Source organism: the organism of the source record quoted next, assembly GCF_019968955.1.
Source record: "MAG: Porospora cf. gigantea A chromosome Unknown PgA_NODE_45_length_55436_cov_341.508, whole genome shotgun sequence".
NCBI lineage: Eukaryota > Apicomplexa > Conoidasida > Eugregarinorida > Porosporidae > Porospora > Porospora cf. gigantea A.
This window is the reverse complement of record NW_027151709.1, coordinates 1-24417: the sequence shown is the minus strand read 5'-3', so window position 1 is coordinate 24417 and position 24417 is coordinate 1. Positions and strand designations below refer to the sequence as shown.

Sequence of the window (24417 nt, the reverse complement as noted above, 5' to 3'; positions counted from 1 at the left end):
GGGGGCCCATTCATTGAGACTCGTCAATCCCCTTCGGAGATTGTCAACAACCCTATGCGACAAGATTATGGAACTGGGCAAGACCGTTCCATTGCTGACAATCTCTACGTCAACACCCAGGTGCTAACCAGAGGGAACCAGGCGGTATGCCAGCTGAGCGCCGGGTTCGCAACCTCCCTTGTCCTTGCGCAAGGTCCTGTGGTCACGTTCGTAAAAGCACCAGGCCCAGCACTCCCCCATGCGGAGCTTCTCCGCCTGCTGCCAAAGAAAGAAAAATCGTCCGTGTATGGTTGCAGGTACCGGCAGCCTGCTGAAGCGGAAATCCCAGCCACCAGACCCGCCAAGCGGTCCGACGGCGCTCATTGGGACCGTTGGATGAGGACGCGGCGTGGCTCCAAGCCCGATATCGAAGCCCGCGATCGACTGTTGGCAGGTCACTACCTTACCAGGCCCGGAAAAAACTACCTGCTGCCTGATCTGTATGCCGAGTATCAACAAGTCTGCTCCTCCTTCAATCACATGAACTGGACTAAGGCATTCACAAGTCCTCTAAAGTACATTCGTTGGCGGTTTGGCAGGCCGCAGTTGTGATGTGTGTAGAATTGCTCGAAATGCACACAGCGTGGCTCTCATTGTTGTCAGTTGCCCACTCCGCATCCGACAGCGTTTCAGGCGCGTCGGCATTTCTGCCTGTGGCTAGTTCTGATCCCATCAAGCCAAAGCGGCACTATCTTGGGGGGATCGTCAGTCCGAAGTCGAGTGCGTACACGTCAGCGGTGTCGGAACAGGAGGTCTCTGCCGTATCGGCATCCTCGGCGCAAGTCAGCTCAGTTGTAGAGGACAATGCCTTTGACCCTGACAGTGCCTTCACCAAGGTCGCTGCTTATTGTTTTTCCCCTCTCCCAGTCCCCTACACTAACGAGCGAGATAAGACGGCTGCAGAGGCGCTCGATCAGCTTTGCGTCCGCAATGGTCACGCTCTACTCCATCACTACGACGTGGTCAGCTCTAAACTGGATGACGACGACATCGTAGCACCTTGGTGGCAGGACCAGCTGCTCAGCGCCTCTGAAACCTGGTCAGGAATGAGTGACGAGGACTACGTTAAACTCAACGTGGCCATGGACGCCATAGCTGGTTTGGGTCCTACCTCGGGCCTCTCCTGTATTGAAAGTGTGCGGCTCGCTGCGACGAAGTGCTCTGTGTGCGCAAGCGTTCCAATTCCAAGACAAGCGGTAGCAGCGGACAAAACCAACTTCAAGGCCTTCTTAAACATCTTGTCGACACCCGAAGGACAGTCCTGCCGTAGGTGTATAGCAAAATCTCCCAAGGTTCGTGTAGCTTGCAGTAAAAAGACCAAGGACGAGATCGACTTGGCTCTTCTTGTCGAGTTGATCAACGCCTTTAAGAGAAGATTTCTTAAAGGCATTAGGACAGGAAAGACTCCATAACAAGTACTTACTTGTAAATTTCTGGGATAAACCAACCGACTTCTGACCAGTGTCGTCGCTTTGTGGTAGACTCCTTCGTGCGTGTTACTGCCCCACTCCCCACACAGTCCATTGACATACTAAGAATTTGTAGATTTCTCGATGTCGTCGTCATCGTCTTCTGGGTCGTCGCAATTCACAACCCCTGAAGCTAGTCTTATAGATTCCGCCTCAGAACTGGAATCCAAGGCCATTGAGGTTCCAGAAAAGAAGTGGATGAAATATGTCAAGCTGGGTTTGAAGTGGGCCGTGGTGCTGGCGTGGTTTGCTTGGCTGATCGCTGCAACGGTGATTAGCGCTAACCACGACATCATGGACACACAATGGCCTGCGCTGGCAATGACGGGCATCGGATTGATATACTACCTCTGTCACAAGTTCAAGAGACAAATCATCAGAGCCTGTTGGGACACTTGGGGCCCAGCAACCAGGATTCTTGTTAACCGGTACAAAAATCCTTGGGGGTATGTGGTTGGTAGCAGCCTTCTCCTACTCTTCATCATCCTTTGGATTGCCTTGATGGTGGATGACTATATCCAGGTGACATCACTACTAGGTCTCGCCTTTTTCGTGCTCACTGGGTGGCTCTTTTCGAAGCACCCAAAGATTGTCTCTTGGAGAGCAGTCCTCTGGGGCTTAATAATTCAAATGAGCTTGGCGGTCATCATTCTCCGAGTAGACTTCGGTTATCATGCAATGAAGTATCTCTCTGACCACGTGGCGATATTCTTGGGCTACATCCAAGCCGGATCCTCCTTCGTTTTCGGAGGCCCTAGCGTTGTGGCCAGTTTTGGTCCTGGTCCTGTGTACTGTCCCACTGTCGCCGAAATGTCTGCAGGAATGTCGCAGCCTGCACTTTGTGCCCAAGCTGCAGATGGAACAGTTCTGTACGGGGTGTCCATACTTGCAGGGCCCTGGGAGTCCACACCTGCACACCTGGTTATGTACTTCGCCACGGTAGTAATTCCTACGGTCATTTTCTTTTCTTCGTTCATGTCTGCGCTCTACTACATTGGCATCATCCAGAAGATTATCAAAGGCATTGCTTTTTTGTTAAAGCACAGCATGGGCACCTCTACTGGCGAGTCCGTAAATGCTGCCGCGAACATTTTCGTGGGGCAGACGGAAGCACCGCTGGTTATCAAGCCCTTTTTACACCTAATGTCCGCTTCCGAAATTCACGCTGTGATGACTGGAGGCTTTGCCACCATTGCTGGAGGCGTTATGGCTTCCTATATAGGGCTGGGGGTCAGTCCAGGACATCTGATTTCGGCTTCTGTGATTAGCGCTCCTGCGGCACTAGCCGTGTCGAAGCTCTACTACCCTGAAACCGAGGTTACCTCTGGTGATGATCCTGAAGCCCTCGACAATGCGCTTTACTCTTCCCAGCGCAACTACCACAGCGTGCTGGAGGCCATGTCCGCCGGCGCTGCGGACGCGGTCCCGTTGGCGCTGAACATCGGTGCCATGCTCATCGCCTTCCTGTCGATTCTGGAATTCGTAAACGGATTCGTTGACTGGATGGCAGTGTGTGTAAACTGGCGAGCCTGTCAGCTAACAGAACTGGATTGCACAGTTGAAGATCAGAAGATCACTTTCCAGTACCTCATGGGCTACCTTCTCTGTCCTGTCGCGTGGATGATGGGCGTCGTTTGGAAAGATTGTCGCGCGGTTGCCTCACTCATAGGAATGAAGACCATTCTGAATGAGTTTGTGGCCTACGAGACCCTTTCCGGATTCATTGCCGCTCGCGACTCGTGTTTGAAGTCCATCGAAGCTGGAGGTCCTGACGACTGTCTGGCGACTGTGCTCGACGAGAGGTCCATTGTCGTCGCGACTTACGCTCTCTGCGGCTTCGCAAACCTCGGATCTATCGGGATTCAGTTGGGAGGTCTCACTCCACTGTGTCCTGAAAAGAAGAGTGTTTTCGCGAGTGTCGTCGTTCGCGCTTTGATTGCTGGTACAGTAGCCGCCCTTATGACGGCTACGATCGCCTCCTTCCTATATCAACAAGGAAGGACATTCAAGTGAAGTTTGACATTCAAGTGAAGTTTGTCTCTATTTTGTGTTTTCCCACGTTGTACATATCTTTCTACTCATCCATGTCATATGATCACTGTCCGCGGATGTGTCTGCCGTTGTCAATTATTCGACCATTGATTGTCGATTTCCGTATTCTGACGCCACGTATTCATTATCCTATGCTTAAAGGTTTATGGCAACAGCTTACTTGGAGCATTCCCCTTTATTCACGGTCATATGAAACGTGAGTTTCAGTAAAGACTCGAACAGCCGCCGTTCTCGCCACTGTGATGCCATAGTCCACTTACAATTGACGCCGTTGTCTATTCATCCATTGTCGACTTCGTATTCTTACGCCATTCTTGTCGACTTTCTGACGCCACGCCCATTCATTTTCAACTTCGTATTCTGACGTCACGTTCATCCGCTGTCGACTTCGTATCCCGCCAGTGTGATGCCATAGTCCACTTAATAATACTTGACGCCACATGACGTCATTATTGCAGAAAATTATGCGTGTCTACGGCCTTCTCCAACTGCAGGTGGGAAAAGCTACCAAGCTGAAGTTCGTGGAATCTCGTGAGCGTGGGGGTGGGTGTTGCCGGCAAGCGATATCGACGGTGACGTGTCAATTTGGTAGATGCGGCGGAGCTGACTGTTGCTGTGGCAAGCCCGACCCATTCCTAGCAGTGGATTTTATGATGGAGACGGCGGATCCTAAGGCGCCTAAAGTTTGGAGACTAGCCACGTCAGAATCGATTTGCAACGATGCCAACCCCAGCTTTAACTGGGACGCCTCTTTATTGATCGACAGCTTGGACGTCGAGGACGTTGATGGCACTCGGCAGCAGTTCGTTCTCTTGAAGGTCTTCGACGATGACTTTGGTGCTGAGGCGCTGTCAGATTTGCTCGGTCTTGTGAAGATACCCATAACAGAGATATCGGACCGCCCACTGCATAAGATGAAACGACGTCCGTTGCTTGTTGGCTTAACTGACAACACTCACGTTGGGCACATTCAAATTGGCTGGCAGTTCGTTTCTCTCCTGAATGGAAAGGTTCCGGAGGTGCCCTTCACCCACTTTCCTGCCACCCACGGCAACCTTGTGGACCTGTACCACGACGCGCATAAGGTCTCTAGGATACCTAGTGTCCCTCTGGAGGGCGATGACGAGTATCAGAGCCGAGGGTGCTGGAGGGACATGTACTACGCAATCAACCACGCAGAGGACATCATCTTTATTGTCGGATGGTCAGTTAACGTTCACATTTCTCTGAAACGAAGCAAGTCGAAAACGTACGAAACTGTAGGGGAAATGCTACTGAAGAAGGCGGAGGAAGGAGTGAAGGTCTGCGTCCTCGTTTGGGACGACTTCTCCTCTGGGAAAGTTGCTCAGGAGGGCTTCATGGGTACTTCTGATGAAATCACTTACCAGTACTTCAAAGGTACGCGTGTAATGTGTAAGCGAGTACCTCGGGAGACGACCGGCACTGGATGGCTCGCACAGACCTTTCACAAGGCGCTCTTCACTCACCACCAAAAGGTAGTCGTGTGTGATGTCGAGAACGAAGGAACGAATTCCAGGACTCTGCAGGCCTTTTTCGGTGGTCTGGATATCACAAACGGGCGATATGACACTCCAGACCACGCCTTATTTCAGAATCTCGATGACATTTGGAAGAACGACTTCTACAACGGCTGCGTCGCGGCGGCCGGTCCTGACTCGGGCCCACGGGAGCCCTGGCATGACGTCCACGCCGTCGTCAAAGGGGCAGCAGCTTGGCAGTTTCTGCAGAACTTCCAGGAGCGATGCGCCAGGCAGGCTCCCGACATGGTGTCGACTGTGACGGAGCACGTCAACGGACTGGAGGCGTGCAAGAGGGTGGAGAAGACCTCTTATTCCGACTGCTGTGCGTTCAGCGTGCAGTGTTTACGGTCTATTGACTATGCCAGCTGCGTATTTCACAAGTCTCCTCTGACGAACCAATACAGCCAACTCGTGAGTGTTGAGAGGAGTCACAACGCAGCAGAATGTGGTCGACGTGTCCATCCAGCAGGCCTACGTCTATCAGATTGCCCGGGCTAAGCGGTTTGTCTACATCGAGAACCAGTACTTCCTTGGATCGTCTCAGATGTGGATACCAAATGCTCTTCAGACGGTGCCCTGTAACAATTTAGTTCCTCAAGCGCTCACGCACCGAATCTGTGAGGCCATTAAGCATCGGGAGGACTTCCACGTCTACATCAACATTCCTCTTTTCCCGGAGTCTATTCCAGAACAGGCCGCTCCTCAGGAGATTATGCATTACCAGTACCAAACCATCAGGGCCATGCACAGGCGAATCAACGACTACTTGAAGGCCGAAGGAGTCAACGGTACTGCACACGACTACATGTCCCTGTTCTTCTTGGGAAAGAGGGAACCTTGGGAGGAAGGCATGCCCAAGACGGAGGACGTCGAGAATTCGCGCGCAGACGCCAAGATTAAAATGACCGAGAAGCTCCGATCTATCCTCCGGACTCGACGTCATCAGATTTATATCCACTCGAAGCTCCTGATAGTTGACGACGAGTACCTCTTGCTTGGATCTGCCAACATAAACGAACGCTCGATGAACGGCAAGCGTGACTCAGAGATAGCCGGCGGCGTCTGGCAACCCGACTTCAGAGCCAAGTTCGTTGGTGACCAGATCGTCCTCCCTAAGGGTTATGTCTATGGGTTCCGCAAGGCGCTGTTCATGGAGCACTTGGAATCGGCCATAGAGCCCTCCGAATTCGACGACCTGGGCGATCCCGCCACTGTGAAGCATATTAGGCACCTAGCTGAGATGAACTTCGACGTTTTCATTGGAGGCGAAGTGAGGCCTCTACCCAATGGTCACCTGTGTACGTATCCGTATGTAACGGAGGGGGATGACCTGACGCACCACCCGTTTGTTGAGTTCATTCCAGATACGAAGGCTAAGCTCCTCGGCGCAACGTCCACTATCATGGTGGACATGTTGACTACTTGATTAGTCGTTTTTCGCAGCATCGTCTACATTCGAAACGGCCTGTCTTGATAACTGTGAAAGCTGTTTCTCCAATTGCTGTTTCAGGCGCAGCGAGCCGTGCCAGTCGTCAGGGAGTCGTAGTAGCTTGCTATGGACTGAGTGCAACGGACCCCAGGTTTGGTGGGCAGAGAGCACCTGCGACATCTCACGTCTGACGTTGTCGACAAACAACGGGAGTTGTTCCTCCGGTGATAAGGGATCTCCCGATGCCTGGTCTATGGTGACCTTGGGACCTGAGTCAGGCAGCCAGTATGCGTCCAAACTCGACGGAAAGGGATTCGACAGGGCGAGAGGCACCCAAACGCTTAGTGGGGTGGTCTCGAAGGACAAGTTAAAGTGGTAGCAGCGGTAGATGAGAACTGTGTACGTCTATAGACTCAAACCCACCAACAGGAGTCACCGCCTCTAAACTAACAAAGGCTCCCTGTTTGAATTCAGCAACGTGTCGTCCAGATGTGGTCGTGCCTTCTGGGAACACCAAAAACGGAGGAATCGTTTCTGGACTGACGTCCTCTCCGCTGTGTTGGCGAGCGAGAGCTAGCTGTCGGGCTTTGATGTCCTTCAGCGCGCGTAGTCGGTCGTTGGGGTTGCTTCGATCCAGGAAAATGCACCTGAGAAGTTCCGCCGGCGGACCGAAAAACGGGTCCGTCTTCACTGTGGCTTTGGAAACGAATGCGGGGAAAATCCTCATCATGAAGTACAGAATGTCCAAAACCGAGACATGGTTTGCTACCACAGTAGTCAGATGACCGATGTCTCGTTCAGACCGTTGCGTCTCCGGCGTGAAGTGCTCGTTGATGTTAACGATGCCAAAAATCAATAAGAGGGAGCGGTTGATCATCGCAGATGCGAAATGAAGGAACCGCACCGTCCACGAATCGTATCCTCTGCATGGTTTCTTTGCTCCAGGCCGTGAATAAGCGCGAGGTAGTACTTTGACGACCACACTGAACAGAAGCAGATTGAGAATACCCAGGAGAGCCGACAACAAAAGCCGAAGGGGAAGCAGCACGAGGGAGCCCACGACGCTGATGACTGGAGAGAACTGTCCGCTGAGTGACCGGTGCCGGACTCGCTCACATGTCCAACCTTCTGTACGCTTGGAACAGTTCCTGTTTCTCAGGTGGTAGCCCCCTGAAGTCTCGAGACATAAACCACACGCAAGCGTGAATGCCCCACACAAGACAGATGAGACAGTACACCACCCACGAGACGATGAGAATCTTCGTCACGAGTGACCGCAGAATAGAGGACAGAATCGCGAACACGTCTGTGGTGTAGGCGCCGGCAGCTCACAGAGTGTCTTTTCCATACGCTCGTTTATCGAGATTTCGCCCAAAATCAATTTCAGAATGTCTTTGCCGTTACCTGTGTCGACTCCTGATCCTTCGAAGACACAAGGACACCCTACGGTGGCGGTCATGCACTGGGCATTCAAGCTCGCCGCTCTGTTGACGTACGTCTTTGGGCCGTTTGTCTTCGGAGGGTTCAGCGGTGATTACGTCTTCTCATTCATCCTGACGACCATTCTGGTGTCGTTGGATTTCTGGGTGGTTAAGAACGTCACTGGCCGCTTGCTGGTTGGAATGAGGTGGCACAATGAGACAACTGAGGACGGCACCTCGACCTGGGTTTTTGAATCGAGCGTTAACGAGTCGCAAATCAACTCCGCAGACAAGACACTTTTCTGGGTGGCGCTGGTGGGGTGGCCTGTAGTGTGGTCTGCCCTCTTCTTGCTTGAGCTCATCCGATTCGAACTGGAGTGGGTGTTATTGATCGTCATCGCTCTGTCGTTGGGTACATCAAACCTCGTAGGCTTCTGGAAGTGTTCCAAAGGTGAGCGCAGCGATGCATGTCACACAGATTCTGCTCGCCGCGTCCAAACATTCGCCGCTCATCCTCTGATATCTCTGGCACTGTCCCGAGTTCAGTCTTTCTTCCCGTAATAGTGATTCATATAAATGGCGGTGTTTGCCTCGTGTGGTGATGGTGACAGGCCATATTTGGTCATAAACTTAATGAACGAAGAGGATATCCTCCCGGCACCTGCGAGGTCATTGCCGCTCAAGAAAGCATTTCGCAGGTTGTCTAACGTCCTGACTATCCTGCCGAAGCGAACGATGTCAGACGACGCCATACGATTCGCGTCGCAGACCAGTCTGGAATCAAAATTCTTCACGATTCCAACGGACGCGGCCCACTCATTCCGCAGTCACTGGATCCTGCACGAATCGCTGGGTACGTACGACAGACTTCTCGCCGCGCAGCTTAAGGGCGGAACCGCCTGTTATTTCGTCTATCAGGTCCGTCTCTACGGCAAGATTCGAACGGTGGTGCGGTGGGTATACCTGTGGCTTGATGAGTGGGTGAAGGGCGTCGCCAGGACAGTCACATCGGATCCATGGTGCTCAACTGGAAGGGAATCAACAAGCCGTTGAACTTGGGTCTTCTCATCAGCACGGAGATGAGGTTATTGAAGCGCTTCAACCTGGCACATAAACTACCCGTGCTAGAGCGTAAGAGCCAACGTGCAGCAAAATCCAGCCTCCCCCACATTTATTCAGCCTGAAAAAAAACGCTGCTCTCCCAAATGTTTAAGAGACTTGCTCAAAACTCGGAACCGGAAATCTCGAAAGAGCGACTCACTACGGGAACCTAGCGACGAGGAGTCTGTTTTTCAGAGAAGCTGCTGTCCTCATACGAACATCTACACGCTGCGTCTGCGAAACCAGCGATTCGCGTATGACTACCACAACCAGTATGTTCACCCTCTCTCATTGAAGTTCAATCGGCAGCGGGGGAGGTACTGCACCTTTCTGTTCGAATACTATCATCAGGCGGACGACCACGCGAAAGCCTTCTCGGTGTTGAAGCATCTACAAGAAAGAGATGCATTACTGGTTTCAGCTGCTTCTGTGTAGCGTGGGGTTCTAACTGTTAGATCGCATCCGTTCTCAAAGACGTTGAGCAGTGCTGGTGCGATCACCTAAATCGACAATTAACGAATGACTGTCGTCGATTCTACTCCGTCCGATTCTTCTGAGTCTTCGACCTACAGCGAGAGCGTGGAGGAGTTGCTGGTTGCGTCTGCTGAGGCCCTAGTAGAGGCTGTGTGCCGTAGAGACGTCACAGGGCTGATGAGGCTGCTGGACCTCCCATTAGGCAAGAAGTGTAGGTCATCGGTGCAGTTTCATATGCAGCTGTGAATGATGTGAGCATGGACCATGGCACCCTTTTGGCCACGCCCCTACAAGTGTGCATGCTTCTGTGCCGAGTGCGAGAGCTGGCTTGCCTACTGTGGGAGTGCTCGCAGCCGTCTACAGAGGAACCTCTGTCGTTCGATAACCCTTTTGATGGGATCCCCGTGCTTCATCTCGGTCTGAACCTGGCGCCCGACGCCTCGCTCTTAAGATTTACGTACTTGCTGCTGTTCTTGCCAGAGCTGCTTCGCAGGCACCAAAGGAATCCGGACGACCCTTCAATTCAGAGTGTACTGGCCGAAGCCGTGGCCGTGTGCCTACTGGTCTCGCCCAGCAAGTACGTTGACTTCGAGGTTGGGTATTTCCCCGTAGAAGCCATAGAGAACATCGAGGGGGAGGTTCTTGAGGCCCTGAACAATATCAGCGGGCAATGGCTGACCATTGTAGACCGATGGAAGGAGAAGCCTGAGTCTGCCCCTAGTTGGTCAGTGGATGTGGACGTCACGGACGACCAGGGATTAACACTCTTAGTACTGGCCTGCAGAAGAAAGGCGGTGAATATCATAGATATTCTACTGCTTGTCGGCGCCAGAGTGGATGTATTGGATGACACGACGCACCTTCCGTTGGAACACGCGATTGCCAGCGGTCTTGACGGGCCAGTGCTGTCAACGCTGTTGGATATGACGGAAAGCAGTGACCGGATCATTATCTCTCAGAGAGCAGAGAAGACTAAAATCTTCAAGTTGTGCATGAGGCACCAGTCATGGTCCACCCTTCTGTGGTATATACAGCGCTTGCAAAGTGAGGGGGCTATCACTGAGGAAGATACGGAGGTACTCTCTTCGCTCGCGGAGGACCTGGGTTCCGTGCTGATGCTCCACACAGTTCTTCAGGAGTCTGGCGTGAATGCTGCCCACTCGAACGTGTGTGTTTTCACCAGCAAGGCTTGCTACGTACACCTGGGCGTTGAGCCGCACGATCTGTACCCTTCCAGTGTCCTTGCCAGCAACCTCGCGGCGCATCTATCGCAGACGGACATCCGGCAGGTGAGAAACATCAACGGTAAGTTCCCAGAGAATCCCACTCGGATGGAAGTGCTGCTTGACCCTCAGTACGGGTTGCTGCGTCGCGCCAATCTGCCTATTGTTGAGGTTAATGAGCCAGCCAACCTGGTTGACCTGCTTCGTGTCCACGACTGGTCTTACTTACACTCACTCATGCTCGCGGCGGATGCATCGGTTACCCCCAGTCACGACGCGATGATATCTAGAGTTGTGCCGCTGGACGCCGATACCGCCGTCACAGCCGGCAGCTGGCTGGCAGCCAGCTGCGCTGCCAAAGCGGTGGTGGAGGCGGCTGCTAGCGTGTGTAAGGGCGACACTAAGCGAGCGTTCTGCTGTATAAGGCCACCAGGCCATCATATAGGCGTCTATGGTGCTTGCCAACCAGCTCAGCGCCCTGGGGAAGTCACGGATGAGGACATGGCTGTTGGCAGCCAAGGGTTCTGCCTGCTTAACAACGTGGCCGTAGGAGTTGCGTATGTGAAAGCGAAGTAAGTCGAAAAGTTCTCCGATTACGCAGCTTTCCTCAGTTTCCTCGCATCGCCATCGTAGACTTTGACATCCATCACGGAAATGGAACTGAGCATATCATCAGTCATCTAGGTCCCCGAAAACGACAGATGAGGACCCCTATCACTACGGGCGTCACAGCGTCGTTGGAGATGGACGAGTGCAGACTTTGGGGATCTCCAAACGACCCACACGAGATTCTGTTCGCCTCGCTACACGTCGCAGATGTCTCTGGTGATCCTTATCCTGGTACTGGATTCGCTTCACACGACAACATTCTCAATTACCCACTTTCTGAAGCGCACGCACGTACTGAGATGCGATCAGCTGTGGTAGGCAGTTTGGTTCCTAAGCTTTTGAAATTCGCTCCCGATATGATGTTTCTATCTGCGGGCTTTGACGGCCATGCAAAAGACATCATCCATAACGGGCGAGGCGGCTACACCTACCAAGACATTCACTGGCTGACCGAGATCCTTGTCGGCGTCGCGAATAGCTGCTGTGAGGGTCGGCTAGTCAGCGTGCTTGAAGGCGGGTACAACACGAAGGCGCTGTCCCTTTCGCCGTTCGCACGCTCCGTTGGATACCACGTAGATGTTCTGTCGAGATGTCCTGTGGAGTGGGACGTTGAGAAGATGCTTCGGTTCTATAGAAGTGAGGCAGATCTGTTCAGAAGGGAGAGGGAGGCAATGGCAGAAGCGATGGCCTTGGATTTTGACAGATCCGCCTTGGATTTTGACAGATCCGCATTGAAACATCAGTTAGACAACGCGGAAGAACTGTTACCGCATCCGAAACGGCCACGATCCATGCGATCCAGCGCCTTAAAGGCGTTGGACGAGATCAAGCAGAAAATCTCCGCTGAGGAGCGCTTGCGGAGCAACGCAGGTGACGAGGGGTCCAGGGCTGACTCCTCTCTGGAGGGGTTGGATGGTGTCAACGAGGAGTCCAACTACGAGGAGCCTGAGGGCCTGGACGCAGATGGAGAGGAAATCCCAGCTCCCGATGACGAATCAGACGCAGCGCTCGTCCACGAGTCACCTGTTGCAGAACCCGTCGACAAGCAGACGCCAACAGACTCCGAGGAGGACGTTGTGTTGCTGTCCGCAGTAGCGACGCACACCATAGATGACGACCTCATAGACGTTGAAGATGGGTGGGCGCAGGAAAAGCAAGTCTTGGTCTGAGTGCAAGGTCGTGCTGATTGCGTGTTCGTGAGACTACACTTCAGACAGATTTTCCATAGCTCGAAGCAAATTCTTCATGGAGACAAAGCGGTTTCCTCGGGAACGAAGCGTCACAAGGGCCAAAAAGGGCAGCTTCTTGAGTGACCGGCCAGACTGTCCTTCAGTCCTCTCCACCAAGTGGTTCACGTCCACTGCATTCTCCTGGCCACTCGTTACCACACCCCTCTTGACGAGCTCGTCGACCGATGACTGGAGGATCTCCCGTCTGCATTTCGGTCCTGGTGGACCTATGTACTGAGCGAAATCGACTCGGTCCTTGAATGCTGCATCGATGAGCTCTGGCATGTTAGAGGTTGATAGAACCAGACAGTTACACCGCCTTTTTAATAGGTCCAGCTGAGTGAGCAGAGCGTTCACGACTCTGATGGCGTCTGTAGGTTCATTTTTCGCTCCCTCTCTGCTGGCTGTCAAACTCTCAACTTCATCAATAAGGAGGACGACGAAGACATTTCTGTCAAGCAGCTCTCGGACACGGTCGAACATTTGGAGAACGAGCTTACCACTTTCGCTAAACCACTTGGAGAACAGCGAGTGGCTGTTGATCTCAAGGAGAAGCGATTCGGGGTACCGGATGAAGAGCTTCTTAGCCAAGTGATGGGCCACTGCTCTGCAAAGGGACGTCTTTCCGGTCCCAGGAGGACCGTGCAGCAACGCCAGCCGGTTGAATGAGACCAGGTCGGCGTTAACTGACTTGTCCGCCAGCATCAAAGACACCTCTACAGCGTTTAGTAGCGTGCTCTTTACAGCTGAATCAAAATGAAGAGCCTCCCAAGTTCCCTCGAGGTGAACGCTTGGCAGGTCGTACTGGAGGAACATCGGTGTCTCGTCGTCTGACAAATCGTCAGCCTCCCTCTCTTTTAAGACAAACGGGAGAATTTCAACCTCCATGTCGCGTACGAAACCAGACCGCGTGATTTGAATCTCGTTGACATTTAGTCGTATGACAAGGTCATTCAAGGTGTGCAAATCGACGAGTCCAGCGCTTAGAAGGGCTTGGTTTGATGCCCACGCCTGGACTCTGCTTCGAACGTCCACCACGTCACAGTCGGCGGATTTTAGTTCCACGAATAGGTTGCAAGCCGTCATTGTATAGATACCGCTGATCAGTAGCCCCCCTCCTGATATCGCTCCCGACAGGCAACCTGCTGTTTAGGAGCATTGCGCGTGGCGACGGCATTATACGAGATGTGATCTCGAGAGATATCGTCATATCTATGTTCTCTAGCGTGCAGACCTATCTGGCCAACACAATCAAGGTGAACCTATCTCGGGCTCTGCTATCCTTGGCGAAGGTTGGTGTGGTTGAACCGTTCCGAATCAGAAAGGGCCACAGCGCCTGTGCCGAAAGAGGAAGGTGAACCAGCTTGCAGAGCAGGCTGCGTCGCACCTGTGGCGTTTTCAATTGCGTGATAGCCTACGATGCTTGCGGAGTGGAGCATTGTTGATGACCCAGGACATGGAACTAGCTGAGGCTCAAGGATACGTTCGTTTTTTTTGCCAGCTGCTACCTTTCCAGGAGCCTCCAGAAAATGCGACGGTCGATCGAGAGGCCAACATCAGCCTGAAGCAGGAACTCTACAAATACGGCGTACCAGAGGAGTCAGGTATCTGTCGCCTGTCCAATTCCCAGCAGCTGGCCGTGCTTCGAACGCTCGAGACGGCTAGCTTCCCAATAATCTGTCCCATATCCTTAGAGGTGCTGTTTGGTCCCGAAGTGCAGTCAGATGTGGTGTTGCTGTTGGAGGAAAGGCCTATCGATATGGCTCAGGAGGAGCGCTCAGCATCCAGCGATGACGAAGACGACGGCGTGTCGTTACCTCCATTTCTGAGAAAGGCTCACAGACGTCTCCAAACAGTGGATGTGCAGCTATACGCTAACAAAGTCGAGTCGCATGACATGCTGCTCTCTTTTAAACAGAATCGGTGGGTAATCGGGCCCAAGGGAAGTTGCGCACCTCCGTGGACGAGTAACTCCGCCTTACAGAAGAAAGCAGCCGCGACACTCCAACGAGCGCAGGAGTCGTTGCGGGACCCGTCCTGCAACCGGCGAATCTGCAAGAAGGTATTCACTGATTGTGAAGAGGTGCCCACGCCCAGTTTCCAAAACTTGACCAGGCTAATGGGTGCCAGTGCCGAAGCTCTGGCCTCCGGGCTGACCAGAGGACTCGAGTCTATCGGTGGGCCAGATCACATGTACCTACTCAGACCGCTCTTTGAGTCTGGCTGACCCAGAGCACATGGAGAGCTTGAGGGTCCACCTCGACTACCAGCACATCCTGGATGAGCTGGAGCCAAGAGAAGCGCTGGCCGTATTACGCGTGATGCGCATGCAAATGGACGCTGCCGACAACAACCGACGACAAAACATTGTCATTGACCCTGTCCAAGCAAAGCAGTGCTGCCCTAGCGCCACCCCATCCGTAACGTCAGAGGATAGCGACAGTCCGATTCCAGAAGTGGAACCCGAAACCTACGTGCACTTTTTTAAAGGTCACGAGTTGAAGGTGAGATTGATGTGCACCTCAAACAGCAATGGCTGGCTACTGGAGCCTTCTCCAACCCGCTGACTCGCACCCTTGTATCAGAGGACTCCTGGTGTAGAATCACACCCGCAGACTTCAACCCCTCTTGACGTGGAGAGCAGGAGGGTGCATAACCTCCTGTATGTTCTTTAGGAAGCCCCTTTGGTAAATGTTTTTCGTGCCAATCTCTCTCCACCTTCCGAATTCGTTCGTGGTTTCGTTGGCCCAGATACACTGTGTTAGAACCTTCCTGGCACTCACCAAGTACATGTGGAACAGCAGGAACCCAGACAGGACAAGCACAAATGTACAGCAAACGAAAAGCAACAGGACAGGTCCTTTGAACGAGTGCAGAATGTACGTAACGATCAGCCAAGTGGTGGCAGCCTGACGATCGCCGGTGGCCCTGTCAACGAAAACCGCCGAGCGGAGTTCCGACCGAATCACCGTCCGGAGCAACAGCGCAGTGATTATAAGCGCGTCGTGGAGAAGCTGGATGACTTCAGCTTCGGATGCTCACGAAAACCAGGTTGCCAGCGACAAACGCCAAAAACCACCTGTAGTTTCCGTGCCCGATGCAATTCGCGACCCAGATACAGTGATGGTCGAACCGTCCTACACACCGATCACAGAGGCGGCAGTGTTTTGACCGCGCAGGCTTCTGGAACTGGCAAGTCCTGCATGTTCTCTCGGAGTACAGCACTCCGTCGTAGTCGTAGAGGTCGACAGCCGCATCAACTGTCGCAGCCGTAATGGTTCCTGGATCCAATGTGGAGGTTTTGTAGAAGGCGTAGAAGCAGCCTCCGCATCCGACGAAGGTGAGAAGCCTGTGTTATCTTCCAGTGTTTCTCACTTATGAATACTCGAAACCATCGGATCATTATCAATCATCGGGTACACCCACCAAATGAAACCGGAGTACCCACCTCCAACGGACATGACGTAAACCACTTGAACGATGCAGTTGTTGCTGTTGAAAAGGTACGCGTTGGTGCGGTCGTACGCAGTTACCGACCAGGAACCACAGAAGCGAAGCAGAATACTCCGAATGACATTCGGAAGCCTAACGTACAACACTCGGTAGGCCTTGTCAACGCAGGCGTCCCCGGCCTCGAAGCCACACATCCCCACCAGTGCGCATACTAACAGTGTGAACGGCAGCGGAAGCAGCAGAAGCACGAACATTTGCGCGTTTTAGGTGGTGCATCGTGCCAAATTGCAGCAACCAACCTGATTCTGAAGGCACGCCAACATGCAGCTGAGCCGGCAACCAACATGATTCTAAGTCACACCAGAAGCACAGTCAGCATAGCCAAAGTGCAGCTGAGCGAGAACACCGATGATCCGTTGTCCGTTCCTGCTGGCTGCGCCTTTGGTTGGGGGACACCCCATGGGGCAGCCGTCCTCTTATGGACTTCTCGGGGGAGAGTCTTCTCTGTGGGCTGAAGAGTGACTTGGCGTGGAGCAGTCAATTCAGCCTCCTCTTCTTGAGTGACTTGGCGTGGAGCAGTCAATTCAGCCTCCTCGTCTTGAGTGACTTGGCGTGGAGGCGTAAATTCAGCCTCCTCTTCTTGAGTGACTTGGCGTGGAGAACCCGCCTCCCCGGCAGGTCTTTGTGGGGCAGAGTGTGTGAGTATTGTCACACGATGCGCTTTTTCAGTGCGGACGTGTTTTGAGGGCGTCGGTGGGATTGGTAGTTTATGAGGCGCATCCGCCCCGTCATCTAGCTCGGGGACGTCGTCGTTAAAATTGGGCACGCTGAACGTGAAGTCTTCAAACGCCTGGAAACCAGATCCCGACTTGCGAACGCGGTTGGAGGCAGTCGGTGGAAGGGGGAGCCTGTGAGGCACTGCCGCAAGGACATTGTTGAAATTGGTGACGGCCTTACTACCGGACTGAGCTGGGTGTTTTGAAGCCGGCGGCAGTGGCAACCTGTGAGGCACCTCAGAACGTACGCGCTTGCCCAGACGAGGCGACTCCTGCTCAAAAACAGCCTTCTGGGATAGAGCAGGCAGCGATTTGACCATATCTCGTACTGCGGGCTTCAACTTGTCAATAGCTTTGCTCACCAGCGGTTTCATCTGGTCGAAGGGTGGTATCTTGGGATGACGCTCTAGGTTCTCGGCAGCTTGCTCACGCGCCCACACGTCCAACAGAGGAGCCTGTTTCTTGAGAACGTCCTGCACTGCGACGCCGACGTAGTTGTCAGCGTCAACGTCGATGGGCTGAAGCACAGGATCTTCCGCCAGTGCCACGTTGATCAGCACTAGTAGCCTCATTGGTAGTCTCATTATGTGATATTATCCAAAACAAGATGCGACACGTCATTTTGTGAGGTCCTGGGCGGTAGATGTATGAGAGGCGACCCATCATGTTGGTCACCTATTACCAAGTAGATGTGCATCGCAGCCAATGCATGAAATAGGACGTCAAGAACGCTCCGTAGGTGAAACCGGGTAGCGTAGCCCCACCCCAAAAGGACTGTCATGATGAGCTCCACAGCATGGAGAGCGAGAGTAAGCTGGCTAGTGAAGGAAGACCAGAAATCGGCAATAAAGATGGCTGAATACCACTCCAGCCTCCGCCTGACTCTGGCTCCCGACCTCCTCCCCTCCTACGAGTCCATCTGCAGTCTGACACCGAAGTCTATTCCGCCGGGAACGTTCGTCGCTGCGTTGGTTGAGAGTGTGAAGGTTCAGCTGCCTGAGGGGCTGACTGAGGAGCTTGCTTGCCGGATTCAGCTGGCTCGGGCCTCTTCCGATGCAGAGTTGGATTGTTTTTTCGCTGCACAGCCCGACCAGGACCGCCTCTTGTGTGCAGTTGACGTCTGCCTGCAAATCCTTCAGACCGCAATCGAGGCACAGTGGGCGGACTTCGTGGTGGAGGTTACACTGCTTGTCTGTTCACTCTTGGGGCGGGTGAGAGCTTGGGCTTCCGACGAGATCGGTCTACTGATGAATCTTGCGTGTCTGGCGGACCAGTCGGTAGGAGACCATGTGGTCGAGACCATAGCATCGCGAATGGCGTCGCTGTCACCCCAGGATACAACATGCAGGCTGTGCCTCGAGATGCTGGACAAGGGACTGGACAAAGCCAGCCGAGGGCTGTTTGGAGAAGGCGCTGTGGTGTCCAAGCTCTGGCGTGGACCCCCCACCGTGGACTTGGCCAAGTCCTGGCTCGGCCGGGCGTCCAGATTGCTTGGGCAACTGCCGTCAGCGATGGTAGGCGATCGAGTGCTCTCTGTTCTATCTGAGTTGGAGGGAAAGAAAGTAACGAAGGCTACTGCTGCACTCTACAAGCTCTGTACGGAGTCCCTGGTATGCGTGATGGACAGCGAGACCTACGACAGCAGCCAAGTTGCCCTGCTTCGGCGTATACACGACGCGCTTCTAAAGAGCAAGGAAGTCCCTCGACTCGACGTACAGCTGGCAAAGGTGCAGCTGCAAGCGACCCTGGTTATATACAGGGTCATTCTTGTGGATGAGCTCAGCGAAGGCGTCGAGGATCATCTGGAGGCCCGAGAATGGCTCAGAAAGTTCTTGAACGTGTACAACAGGAAGCTTGTCCGTCAAGACTCGAGTTTCGTGGCCGCAATAAACCAAGTTCTTAGCCAGATCGTAGAACAGGCCCTCGTTGCCGGCGTTTTCGTTCACGATCTCTTGGCTCCAATCCTTACGCAGTTTCTTGACCCTGCTTTCCGGCCTCTGTGGGGAAGCGCATTCAACTTCGTCGGCGACATCTTCGAAATCATGCAGGGCACCTGGAGAGCAGCAATAGAATATCTGTCGGGGCCTGCCCTGAAAACTTTGGAGCTGGTATTACTGAGGGAGGACAAATCCCTTCTGGCACAAAGCATGGCTTCTCTCGACACCTCCTGCTCTCTGAACCTTTTCAAGTCGGCTCAGGACGTTCTGACTGAGATCTACCGAGAGTTCCTTGATGGTACGATCACTCTACTTCGCTGTGTGGAGGTTGTGCTTCCCGACTCAACCGATGAGGCAGCTGCTCTTTTCAAGGATGGACAGGCCATCAAGCCCGCAATTCGGAAAGCAGTGGTCTCCTCGTTTGGAGTGTTCGGTGTATCTTGGGCCCTGATTGCGGTAGCAGTGCGTCCCGGATGTGTGCCCTTCACCGACGAGTTTTTCGTGGCTAAGAGCGGGAGTTGGTTGATACCGCTGATTTCATCGGTACAACAGCCTCGGATCTCGACGTTTTCTGATGAAATTTTCCCAATCATCGAGTCGGTAGTACAGGTTCCACAATGTGCCCAGTTTCCCCAAGCATCAGAACGAGTGCGACACGATCTCCTTGAAGCTCTGTGGGGTCTCTTCCCAACGTTTGCCTCGGCCCCGGTGGACATCACCAACGAGACATGCCAATTCCTGGTTCAGCTGATTCCCTTGATGAATGAACCTGTCTGCCAGACAGCGATCGTTGAGGGGTTTGCCAACCTCTTCCAAAGTCTAGTAGAACTCGAGCCAGAATCACTTTTCGCCGCAACGAACGGCCTGCAGCAGCCATGCCAGGCTCCAAGCTGCATGCAGAACTTCGCCGCAGCACTGCTCATGACACTACTGCAGCAATATGAAGCTCTTAACTCTCTGAGAGCCAAGGATGCTGCGGCAGCCAGACTATGCGCCTGTTATCTGAGATGCACCTCCTACGTCGCGCAGTGCTGTGAGCCAACACCATTGAAGGCGGTTATCGATCGCGTATGCGCCGTAATGGGTGAAGTGGTACAAGCAAACGGCTGTCCTCAAGGAGTGCTTGCTGGCAAGGGTTCAGAGTACTTCGGAGCACTGATGGATTTCGTAAATGTCCTCATCGCTAGACTTTCTGCTGACGAAGAAGCGCCGGCGTACCTACTGTCCTTCGCCGACCTTCTGCAGGCGTCAACGACGGTGAGCGGTGATCTCCACACCGGGCGCGTAATGTGTAAAAAGTCCTACAAGCTGGTGACTACCGTTATGCATCATCTTCATGACGAGGCTGAGTCTGTGGACATACAGACCATTCTGGCGGTATCGGGCAAACTTCATGAGGTCAGCGAGAGCACCATGAACATTTGTAGGAAGCAGCGAGCAGCAGCTTTAAGGGCGCTGGTACTGCTAATCCGCAAGACGGCTCGAGGCTGTCCAACTGAAGCGCTGGAGATCATCGAGCAGCTGTTGCCCCGACTGGTGCCCGAGTTCCTGGTTTATCTTGTGGATATGAACCACGGTATCCAGGAGGTGAGCGACTCGGCTATCGGCAACTTATGCACCATACTCGAGGAAATGAACACCAGTTTCGTGGAGAGTTTTGTGGAGTTGGTTGTGGCAGGGCTTGGTGGAGACATCGCCGGTGCTGCTCCTAGTCCGATGGCACGTGGCGCCATGAAGGCTTTGACGATTGTCGTCGATCGCCACGCATCCGCTCTTTCGGCTCAAACGCTGCTCCAGCTTCTCGACATCGGGGTAATCCAACTGCAACGCGGGAGAGACTCTACCCGATTCGGGAGCAGCTTGAGGTTTGTCAGGATTCTACTGCGAAATCTGCCGTCATCAGTCGTCGTAGACAGGGTCCCAGGCTTCGTCGACATGGTGGTGGATTCACCTGCAGCAAGGAAAAGTGAGATACGTGGCAAGTTCACACGCAGACTTTATGGAGACTCGACGATTCGTGGAGCTCGGAATAAAACTGCTGACTCAAGACGAACTCCACAGACGATGTCAACCGTCGAGCAGTCGGCTGATTTTAGCAGTCGGACGCAACCTCAGACGAAGACAGTCCAAGAAACCGGCGGCGAAGGAGGAGGCTGAGGACTCCGATGAGGACGAGATGGATTTGTCTAACATCCCCATCGACGACCACAAAGAAGCGATGATCCACAGGCTGGAGGCGTCACAGGAAACGCCCAGCCTCCCAGCACTGCCCAAGAAAAGCCGCGACCTGGATAGGATCCAAAAGGCTAAAGAAGCTGAGAAAAAGGTGAAAAAGAGAGGCAAAGCCGGTTATCTTATCCACAAGGACCCTAAGACATTCGCAATGGCGAAGGCAAAAGGAGACCGGCACGTCGGAGGTGTGGAACCCTACGCCTACGTCAAGCTCAATCGCCAAATGCTGAAGTCAAAGTACCGGAAACGCGCAGTGAACTCCCTAAAAATCTAATGACTTGCGCCTTCTGAGATTGAACTTATAAAAATCACTGCCTGTTGGGTAAATTTATTATTGCGTGGAGCACGACATCAGAAGTTCTCATGCAGCAGCCACGACGATGTTGTTGATGGGAATGAAGACCAGCTTCACAAAATAACCCACGAACCCCATCAGAAGGAACCCAACGGCAGAGGCTGTGAAGGTCTTCCTGATCTCATCTGCGTCAGGTTTGGCACATCGTCGAACTAGACGAGAAGAGTCGGCAGCGAAACCCAACGCCGAAAGAAAACAGTATCCGATAGGATGGTCGAAGTCCTTAAGGAAGCTGCATTCGGAGTCCAGCTGTCGCTTACGCTGGCATTGACTGCATCCATTGGGGGTGCTTTGGACCTTTCATGGTTGGTAATTGCTAATTTCCAGTGTATGAAAGAAGGTGTTGAAAGGTGATCGATTCTCTAGAGTGGTCCCACATTCTTATTACATTTCCGATGACACGGGATTATTACCGTTTCACAGAAATGCCTCCTGATACCTTCGCTACCGGCGCCTGCATAGTTTTCTACTTCTTCTCTTCTTTAGGAATCATCTACTTCAATCGATGGGTGTTCACTAAAGGTGAGTACGTGGGATTATTGTGACTTTAGGATTCGCGGCACCAGTCTTCGTTTCCTGGTTTCAGCAATTTCTGGGTCTCTTCTTCTACTACGGCTTCGCGTATATCGGCAGGAGAACAGATGTTGGGGCATTCACTCGTTTCAAGTGGGTACGACCAAGACCTGACGCCTTGAGGGTGACGCTTCCGGTCGCTCTGGCGTTCGTAATGATGGTCAGTGCTGCCAATCTTTGCTTGATGTGAGGGCAGGCATCTCTCCACATGCAGGTACGTCCAAGTTTCAACCTACCAGGTCGCCCGATCGCTCACCATCATCTTTACCATCATTCTGACATACGTTTTGCTTAGGGAGATTCAAAGTTGTACTGTTCTGCTCGGCTGCTCACTGATGATGTCTGGCTTCGTACTCAACTCCTTGGATCCTTCGACGCTCTCAGCGGGAGGCTTGGTGCTTGGTGGGCTGTCCTCCTTCTTCCAGTCGATATACAATGTCATGGTGAAGCGGGTCCTGGTTCATCTCAACCACGACACCAACCTGCTGCTGCTGTACAATCTCATCTGGGGTACTGTTCTCTTCCTGCCTCTGGTTTTCTTCGCCGGCGAAGGCCACGCTTTTCTGGATCTGCCTTGGGACCCCTTGACTCCCGAATTCAGCGAGCGCTGGTTCGCCCTCATCGGCTCCTCGTTCCTCAGCATTCTCATCAACCTGTCTTCTTTCCTTTGTATCCAGTACACCTCCCCTTTGACATTCAATATATTGGGGTTCACCAAGTCTATTCTGCAGAGTTTGGGAGGTATATTATTTCTTGGTGATGTCGTCACGATGGAGTCTGCAGCTAGCCTGCTTCTTTCGCTCACAGGTACCGGAGTCTACTCCTACGCCAAGTACAAAGAAGTGGGACACACACCCGTTTCGATTGTAAAAGACGAGACTGATGTTGAAACTGGAGAACAATCTTCGTGAGATTTGTTTAAAAAAAGATTTCGTGGATACTGTGGGAATCTTTGAAACCTGCTGAGCTTATTCGTGGGGGAATGTCAGCATGACTTGAACGAAAACAGACAATGATTAAGTCAATAATGTCTCTTGAAGCTGGCGTGTCTGAGCATTCGCGACTGGTTAAAAGTTTAAGCAGATGTCACAGAGTTGGTGTTGTGGACACCCCTTCTGCAGAGCTGAAGAGGGAAAGAGTTAAGAGAGAGAAAGGGGGAACTGGCGAATGGATTGGACTTTTTGTCCATTCTACATCGAAGCAGACAGGCTCTGCTGATGGAGAAAACTCCAAGCCCAACTGTGAGCTGCGAGACGAGACGCCGCAGACTTCACATCCTTCAATGGCTCTACCCTTCCCCACAGCCTCCCCTGTGGCCTCCCCTGTAGCCTCCAATGTGGCCTCCCCTGTGCGCTCTGCCGTGCAAACCAGCGCACTCTGCACTGCTGCCATGCCAGAGGTTGGTGGCACCCGTAGCATCAGCCCGATGCTGATTAAGTTGAAGCTCTCCCCTCACAAGCAGAGGACGTGGCGTCGACAGCCAAAAGGCAGCGGGTTACAGAGCCACACGCAAGCCCCCCTCCCGCCGTCCATAGCGCGCCAGCGTGGAGTCCCCAAGCCCCGGTCCCACTCCTACAGGCCAAAGCAGCTTCCGTGTATCCCCAGCACCTGGAGTTGGAGGAACAAGTTTCACGAAACCCCCCCAAGCCCGCCTCTTTCTGCGGTGAAGCTTGTAAGTTTGTAGTGCAGGTAATCGGTTACGACTCGTGGGCGTACTGGTTGCCCCACGATTCATGTACTCCGTCGGTTAAATCCTTAATTCCATTCCCTCAAAATGTTCTCTGGTATTGTTGTTGACGCCAAGAAGGGCCCTGCCTCCATTGAGCAGCCTCTCGGTGAGCTCTTCCACGTCTCCAGCATAGTGCTTGTTGACGGAAAGGATGGTGAGCGCGTCAAGGTTTCCGTCAAGACCCCCTACACTGATGAGTTCGTGATTGCCATTCTTCAGAAGGGCGTTACCGATAATGTCTCTGTCGACCTGTTCGTCAACATTGAACAGGAGGCACAGTTCCAGGTGAGCGGCAAGTCTGCCGTTGTTCACGTAACCGGCTTCTTTGAGCCTGAGGGCGAAGACATGGACTTCGACTCTGATGACGAGGAGCGAGAAATGACCCAGGAGGAGCTCGAGAGCATGAAGGCCATGGGTTTCGCTCCTGAGATGGACGGATCTTCTGACACTGAATCCGATGCGCCTGCTCTTCAATCTAAACCGAATGAAGCTGACTCCGAGTCTGAAGTTGACGCGGATGACCTGGATGCTTTGAGAAAGCGTATCGAGGAGGCTGAAAGCGAGAGCGACGAAGAGTCAGAGCAGCCCGCTCCTACTCCCACTCCCACCAAGAAGCGCCCAGCCAAGACTCAGGAGGCTCAGCCCACCAAAAAGAAGGCCGTCGAGGGCAAGAAGGGTCAACCCGAGGCCAAGCCCAAATCCGCTCTCAAGAAGACCACTAACGGAGACGAGGGCGCGTTCATGAACAGCCTCAAGGAGTTCGTTGCCAAGAAAG

At 53.2% G+C, this 24417-nt stretch overlaps 16 protein-coding genes across 30 annotated transcripts in view; 11 read left to right on the top strand and 5 right to left on the bottom strand.

Moving 5' to 3' along the window:
- The window catches only part of KVP18_000165 (uncharacterized protein), a gene marked incomplete at both ends in the record, with an annotated part of 1815 nt that extends 1224 nt beyond the window's left edge, over positions 1 to 591 (top strand). Inside the window, one exon of one of the 2 annotated variants that reach the window (XM_067951311.1) lies at positions 40 to 591. In XM_067951311.1, coding sequence (XP_067808472.1) covers positions 40 to 591 — 552 coding nt within the window. The other variant, XM_067951312.1, reaches the window with a different exon arrangement.
- A 20-nt stretch (positions 592 to 611) lies between these two features.
- KVP18_000156 (uncharacterized protein) lies at positions 612 to 1451 on the top strand (the record flags this gene model as incomplete). The annotated part of the gene is made up of 1 exon (XM_067951174.1): positions 612 to 1451. One exon carries the CDS (start codon positions 612 to 614, stop codon positions 1449 to 1451), a length of 840 nt encoding a protein of 279 aa, XP_067808457.1.
- Positions 1452 to 1592: 141 nt separating this feature from the next.
- On the top strand, positions 1593 to 3521 carry KVP18_000151 (uncharacterized protein; the record flags this gene model as incomplete). The annotated part of the gene is made up of 1 exon (XM_067951134.1): positions 1593 to 3521. One exon carries the CDS (start codon positions 1593 to 1595, stop codon positions 3519 to 3521), a length of 1929 nt encoding a protein of 642 aa, XP_067808445.1.
- A 503-nt stretch (positions 3522 to 4024) lies between these two features.
- Positions 4025 to 6527, top strand: KVP18_000169 (uncharacterized protein; the record flags this gene model as incomplete). 2 transcript variants are annotated; one of them, XM_067951327.1, is made up of 2 exons in its annotated part: positions 4025 to 5512; positions 5541 to 6527. In XM_067951327.1, 2 exons carry the CDS (start codon positions 4025 to 4027, stop codon positions 6525 to 6527), a joined length of 2475 nt encoding a protein of 824 aa, XP_067808478.1. The 2 variants fall into 2 exon arrangements, with proteins under 2 accessions (XP_067808478.1, XP_067808479.1); XM_067951328.1 differs by having other exon boundaries at positions 4214 to 5512; positions 5544 to 6527.
- A 370-nt stretch (positions 6528 to 6897) lies between these two features.
- On the bottom strand, positions 6898 to 7878 carry KVP18_000150 (uncharacterized protein; the record flags this gene model as incomplete). Of its 2 annotated transcripts, XM_067951115.1 has the most annotated exons (3): positions 6898 to 7618; positions 7647 to 7836; positions 7863 to 7878. In XM_067951115.1, 3 exons carry the CDS (start codon positions 7876 to 7878, stop codon positions 6898 to 6900), a joined length of 927 nt encoding a protein of 308 aa, XP_067808443.1. The 2 variants fall into 2 exon arrangements, with proteins under 2 accessions (XP_067808443.1, XP_067808444.1); XM_067951116.1 differs by lacking the exons at positions 7647 to 7836; positions 7863 to 7878 and having other exon boundaries at positions 6898 to 7407.
- A 40-nt stretch (positions 7879 to 7918) lies between these two features.
- KVP18_000162 (uncharacterized protein) lies at positions 7919 to 8512 on the top strand (the record flags this gene model as incomplete). Of its 2 annotated transcripts, XM_067951277.1 has the most annotated exons (2): positions 7919 to 8402; positions 8430 to 8512. In XM_067951277.1, the coding sequence occupies 2 exons, from the start codon at positions 7919 to 7921 to the stop codon at positions 8510 to 8512; spliced, it is 567 nt and encodes a 188-aa protein (XP_067808466.1). The 2 variants fall into 2 exon arrangements, with proteins under 2 accessions (XP_067808466.1, XP_067808467.1); XM_067951278.1 differs by having other exon boundaries at positions 7919 to 8512.
- Positions 8513 to 8584: 72 nt separating this feature from the next.
- Positions 8585 to 9004, top strand: KVP18_000161 (uncharacterized protein; the record flags this gene model as incomplete). Its single annotated transcript, XM_067951252.1, has 1 exon — positions 8585 to 9004. One exon carries the CDS (start codon positions 8585 to 8587, stop codon positions 9002 to 9004), a length of 420 nt encoding a protein of 139 aa, XP_067808465.1.
- Positions 9005 to 9571: 567 nt separating this feature from the next.
- Positions 9572 to 12527, top strand: KVP18_000152 (uncharacterized protein; the record flags this gene model as incomplete). 4 transcript variants are annotated; one of them, XM_067951144.1, is made up of 3 exons in its annotated part: positions 9572 to 9737; positions 9767 to 11321; positions 11351 to 12527. In XM_067951144.1, the coding sequence occupies 3 exons, from the start codon at positions 9572 to 9574 to the stop codon at positions 12525 to 12527; spliced, it is 2898 nt and encodes a 965-aa protein (XP_067808447.1). The 4 variants fall into 4 exon arrangements, with proteins under 4 accessions (XP_067808447.1, XP_067808446.1, XP_067808449.1 ...); XM_067951143.1 differs by lacking the exon at positions 11351 to 12527 and having other exon boundaries at positions 9572 to 9772; XM_067951146.1 differs by lacking the exons at positions 9572 to 9737; positions 11351 to 12527 and having other exon boundaries at positions 9784 to 11325.
- A 33-nt stretch (positions 12528 to 12560) lies between these two features.
- On the bottom strand, positions 12561 to 13673 carry KVP18_000168 (uncharacterized protein; the record flags this gene model as incomplete). The annotated part of the gene is made up of 1 exon (XM_067951316.1): positions 12561 to 13673. One exon carries the CDS (start codon positions 13671 to 13673, stop codon positions 12561 to 12563), a length of 1113 nt encoding a protein of 370 aa, XP_067808477.1.
- A 128-nt stretch (positions 13674 to 13801) lies between these two features.
- On the top strand, positions 13802 to 15154 carry KVP18_000148 (uncharacterized protein; the record flags this gene model as incomplete). Of its 3 annotated transcripts, XM_067951101.1 has the most annotated exons (3): positions 13802 to 13879; positions 13909 to 14764; positions 14793 to 15154. In XM_067951101.1, 3 exons carry the CDS (start codon positions 13802 to 13804, stop codon positions 15152 to 15154), a joined length of 1296 nt encoding a protein of 431 aa, XP_067808434.1. The 3 variants fall into 3 exon arrangements, with proteins under 3 accessions (XP_067808434.1, XP_067808435.1, XP_067808433.1); XM_067951102.1 differs by lacking the exon at positions 13802 to 13879 and having other exon boundaries at positions 14032 to 14814; XM_067951100.1 differs by lacking the exons at positions 13802 to 13879; positions 13909 to 14764 and having other exon boundaries at positions 14825 to 15154.
- A 51-nt stretch (positions 15155 to 15205) lies between these two features.
- Positions 15206 to 16294, bottom strand: KVP18_000170 (uncharacterized protein; the record flags this gene model as incomplete). Of its 2 annotated transcripts, XM_067951348.1 has the most annotated exons (4): positions 15206 to 15343; positions 15371 to 15601; positions 15630 to 15936; positions 15963 to 16294. In XM_067951348.1, the coding sequence occupies 4 exons, from the start codon at positions 16292 to 16294 to the stop codon at positions 15206 to 15208; spliced, it is 1008 nt and encodes a 335-aa protein (XP_067808481.1). The 2 variants fall into 2 exon arrangements, with proteins under 2 accessions (XP_067808481.1, XP_067808480.1); XM_067951347.1 differs by lacking the exons at positions 15206 to 15343; positions 15371 to 15601; positions 15630 to 15936 and having other exon boundaries at positions 15959 to 16294.
- Positions 16295 to 16395: 101 nt separating this feature from the next.
- On the bottom strand, positions 16396 to 17400 carry KVP18_000160 (uncharacterized protein; the record flags this gene model as incomplete). 2 transcript variants are annotated; one of them, XM_067951231.1, is made up of 1 exon in its annotated part: positions 16396 to 17400. In XM_067951231.1, one exon carries the CDS (start codon positions 17398 to 17400, stop codon positions 16396 to 16398), a length of 1005 nt encoding a protein of 334 aa, XP_067808463.1. The 2 variants fall into 2 exon arrangements, with proteins under 2 accessions (XP_067808463.1, XP_067808464.1); XM_067951232.1 differs by having other exon boundaries at positions 16396 to 17388.
- Positions 17401 to 17595: 195 nt separating this feature from the next.
- On the top strand, positions 17596 to 21259 carry KVP18_000144 (uncharacterized protein; the record flags this gene model as incomplete). 2 transcript variants are annotated; one of them, XM_067951039.1, is made up of 2 exons in its annotated part: positions 17596 to 20719; positions 20748 to 21259. In XM_067951039.1, 2 exons carry the CDS (start codon positions 17596 to 17598, stop codon positions 21257 to 21259), a joined length of 3636 nt encoding a protein of 1211 aa, XP_067808427.1. The 2 variants fall into 2 exon arrangements, with proteins under 2 accessions (XP_067808427.1, XP_067808428.1); XM_067951040.1 differs by having other exon boundaries at positions 17668 to 20719.
- Positions 21260 to 21346: 87 nt separating this feature from the next.
- KVP18_005070 (uncharacterized protein) lies at positions 21347 to 21644 on the bottom strand (the record flags this gene model as incomplete). Its single annotated transcript, XM_067949413.1, has 2 exons — positions 21347 to 21572; positions 21601 to 21644. The coding sequence occupies 2 exons, from the start codon at positions 21642 to 21644 to the stop codon at positions 21347 to 21349; spliced, it is 270 nt and encodes an 89-aa protein (XP_067808482.1).
- Positions 21645 to 21735: 91 nt separating this feature from the next.
- KVP18_000163 (uncharacterized protein) lies at positions 21736 to 22824 on the top strand (the record flags this gene model as incomplete). Of its 2 annotated transcripts, XM_067951291.1 has the most annotated exons (3): positions 21736 to 21862; positions 21892 to 22099; positions 22128 to 22824. In XM_067951291.1, 3 exons carry the CDS (start codon positions 21736 to 21738, stop codon positions 22822 to 22824), a joined length of 1032 nt encoding a protein of 343 aa, XP_067808468.1. The 2 variants fall into 2 exon arrangements, with proteins under 2 accessions (XP_067808468.1, XP_067808469.1); XM_067951292.1 differs by lacking the exons at positions 21736 to 21862; positions 21892 to 22099 and having other exon boundaries at positions 22249 to 22824.
- An 863-nt stretch (positions 22825 to 23687) lies between these two features.
- KVP18_000157 (uncharacterized protein) lies at positions 23688 to 24417 on the top strand (the record flags this gene model as incomplete). 2 transcript variants are annotated; one of them, XM_067951190.1, is made up of 1 exon in its annotated part: positions 23688 to 24417. In XM_067951190.1, a coding segment is annotated over one exon (730 nt), but the record flags the coding sequence as incomplete, so codon positions are not given. The 2 variants fall into 2 exon arrangements, with proteins under 2 accessions (XP_067808459.1, XP_067808458.1); XM_067951189.1 differs by having other exon boundaries at positions 23688 to 24400.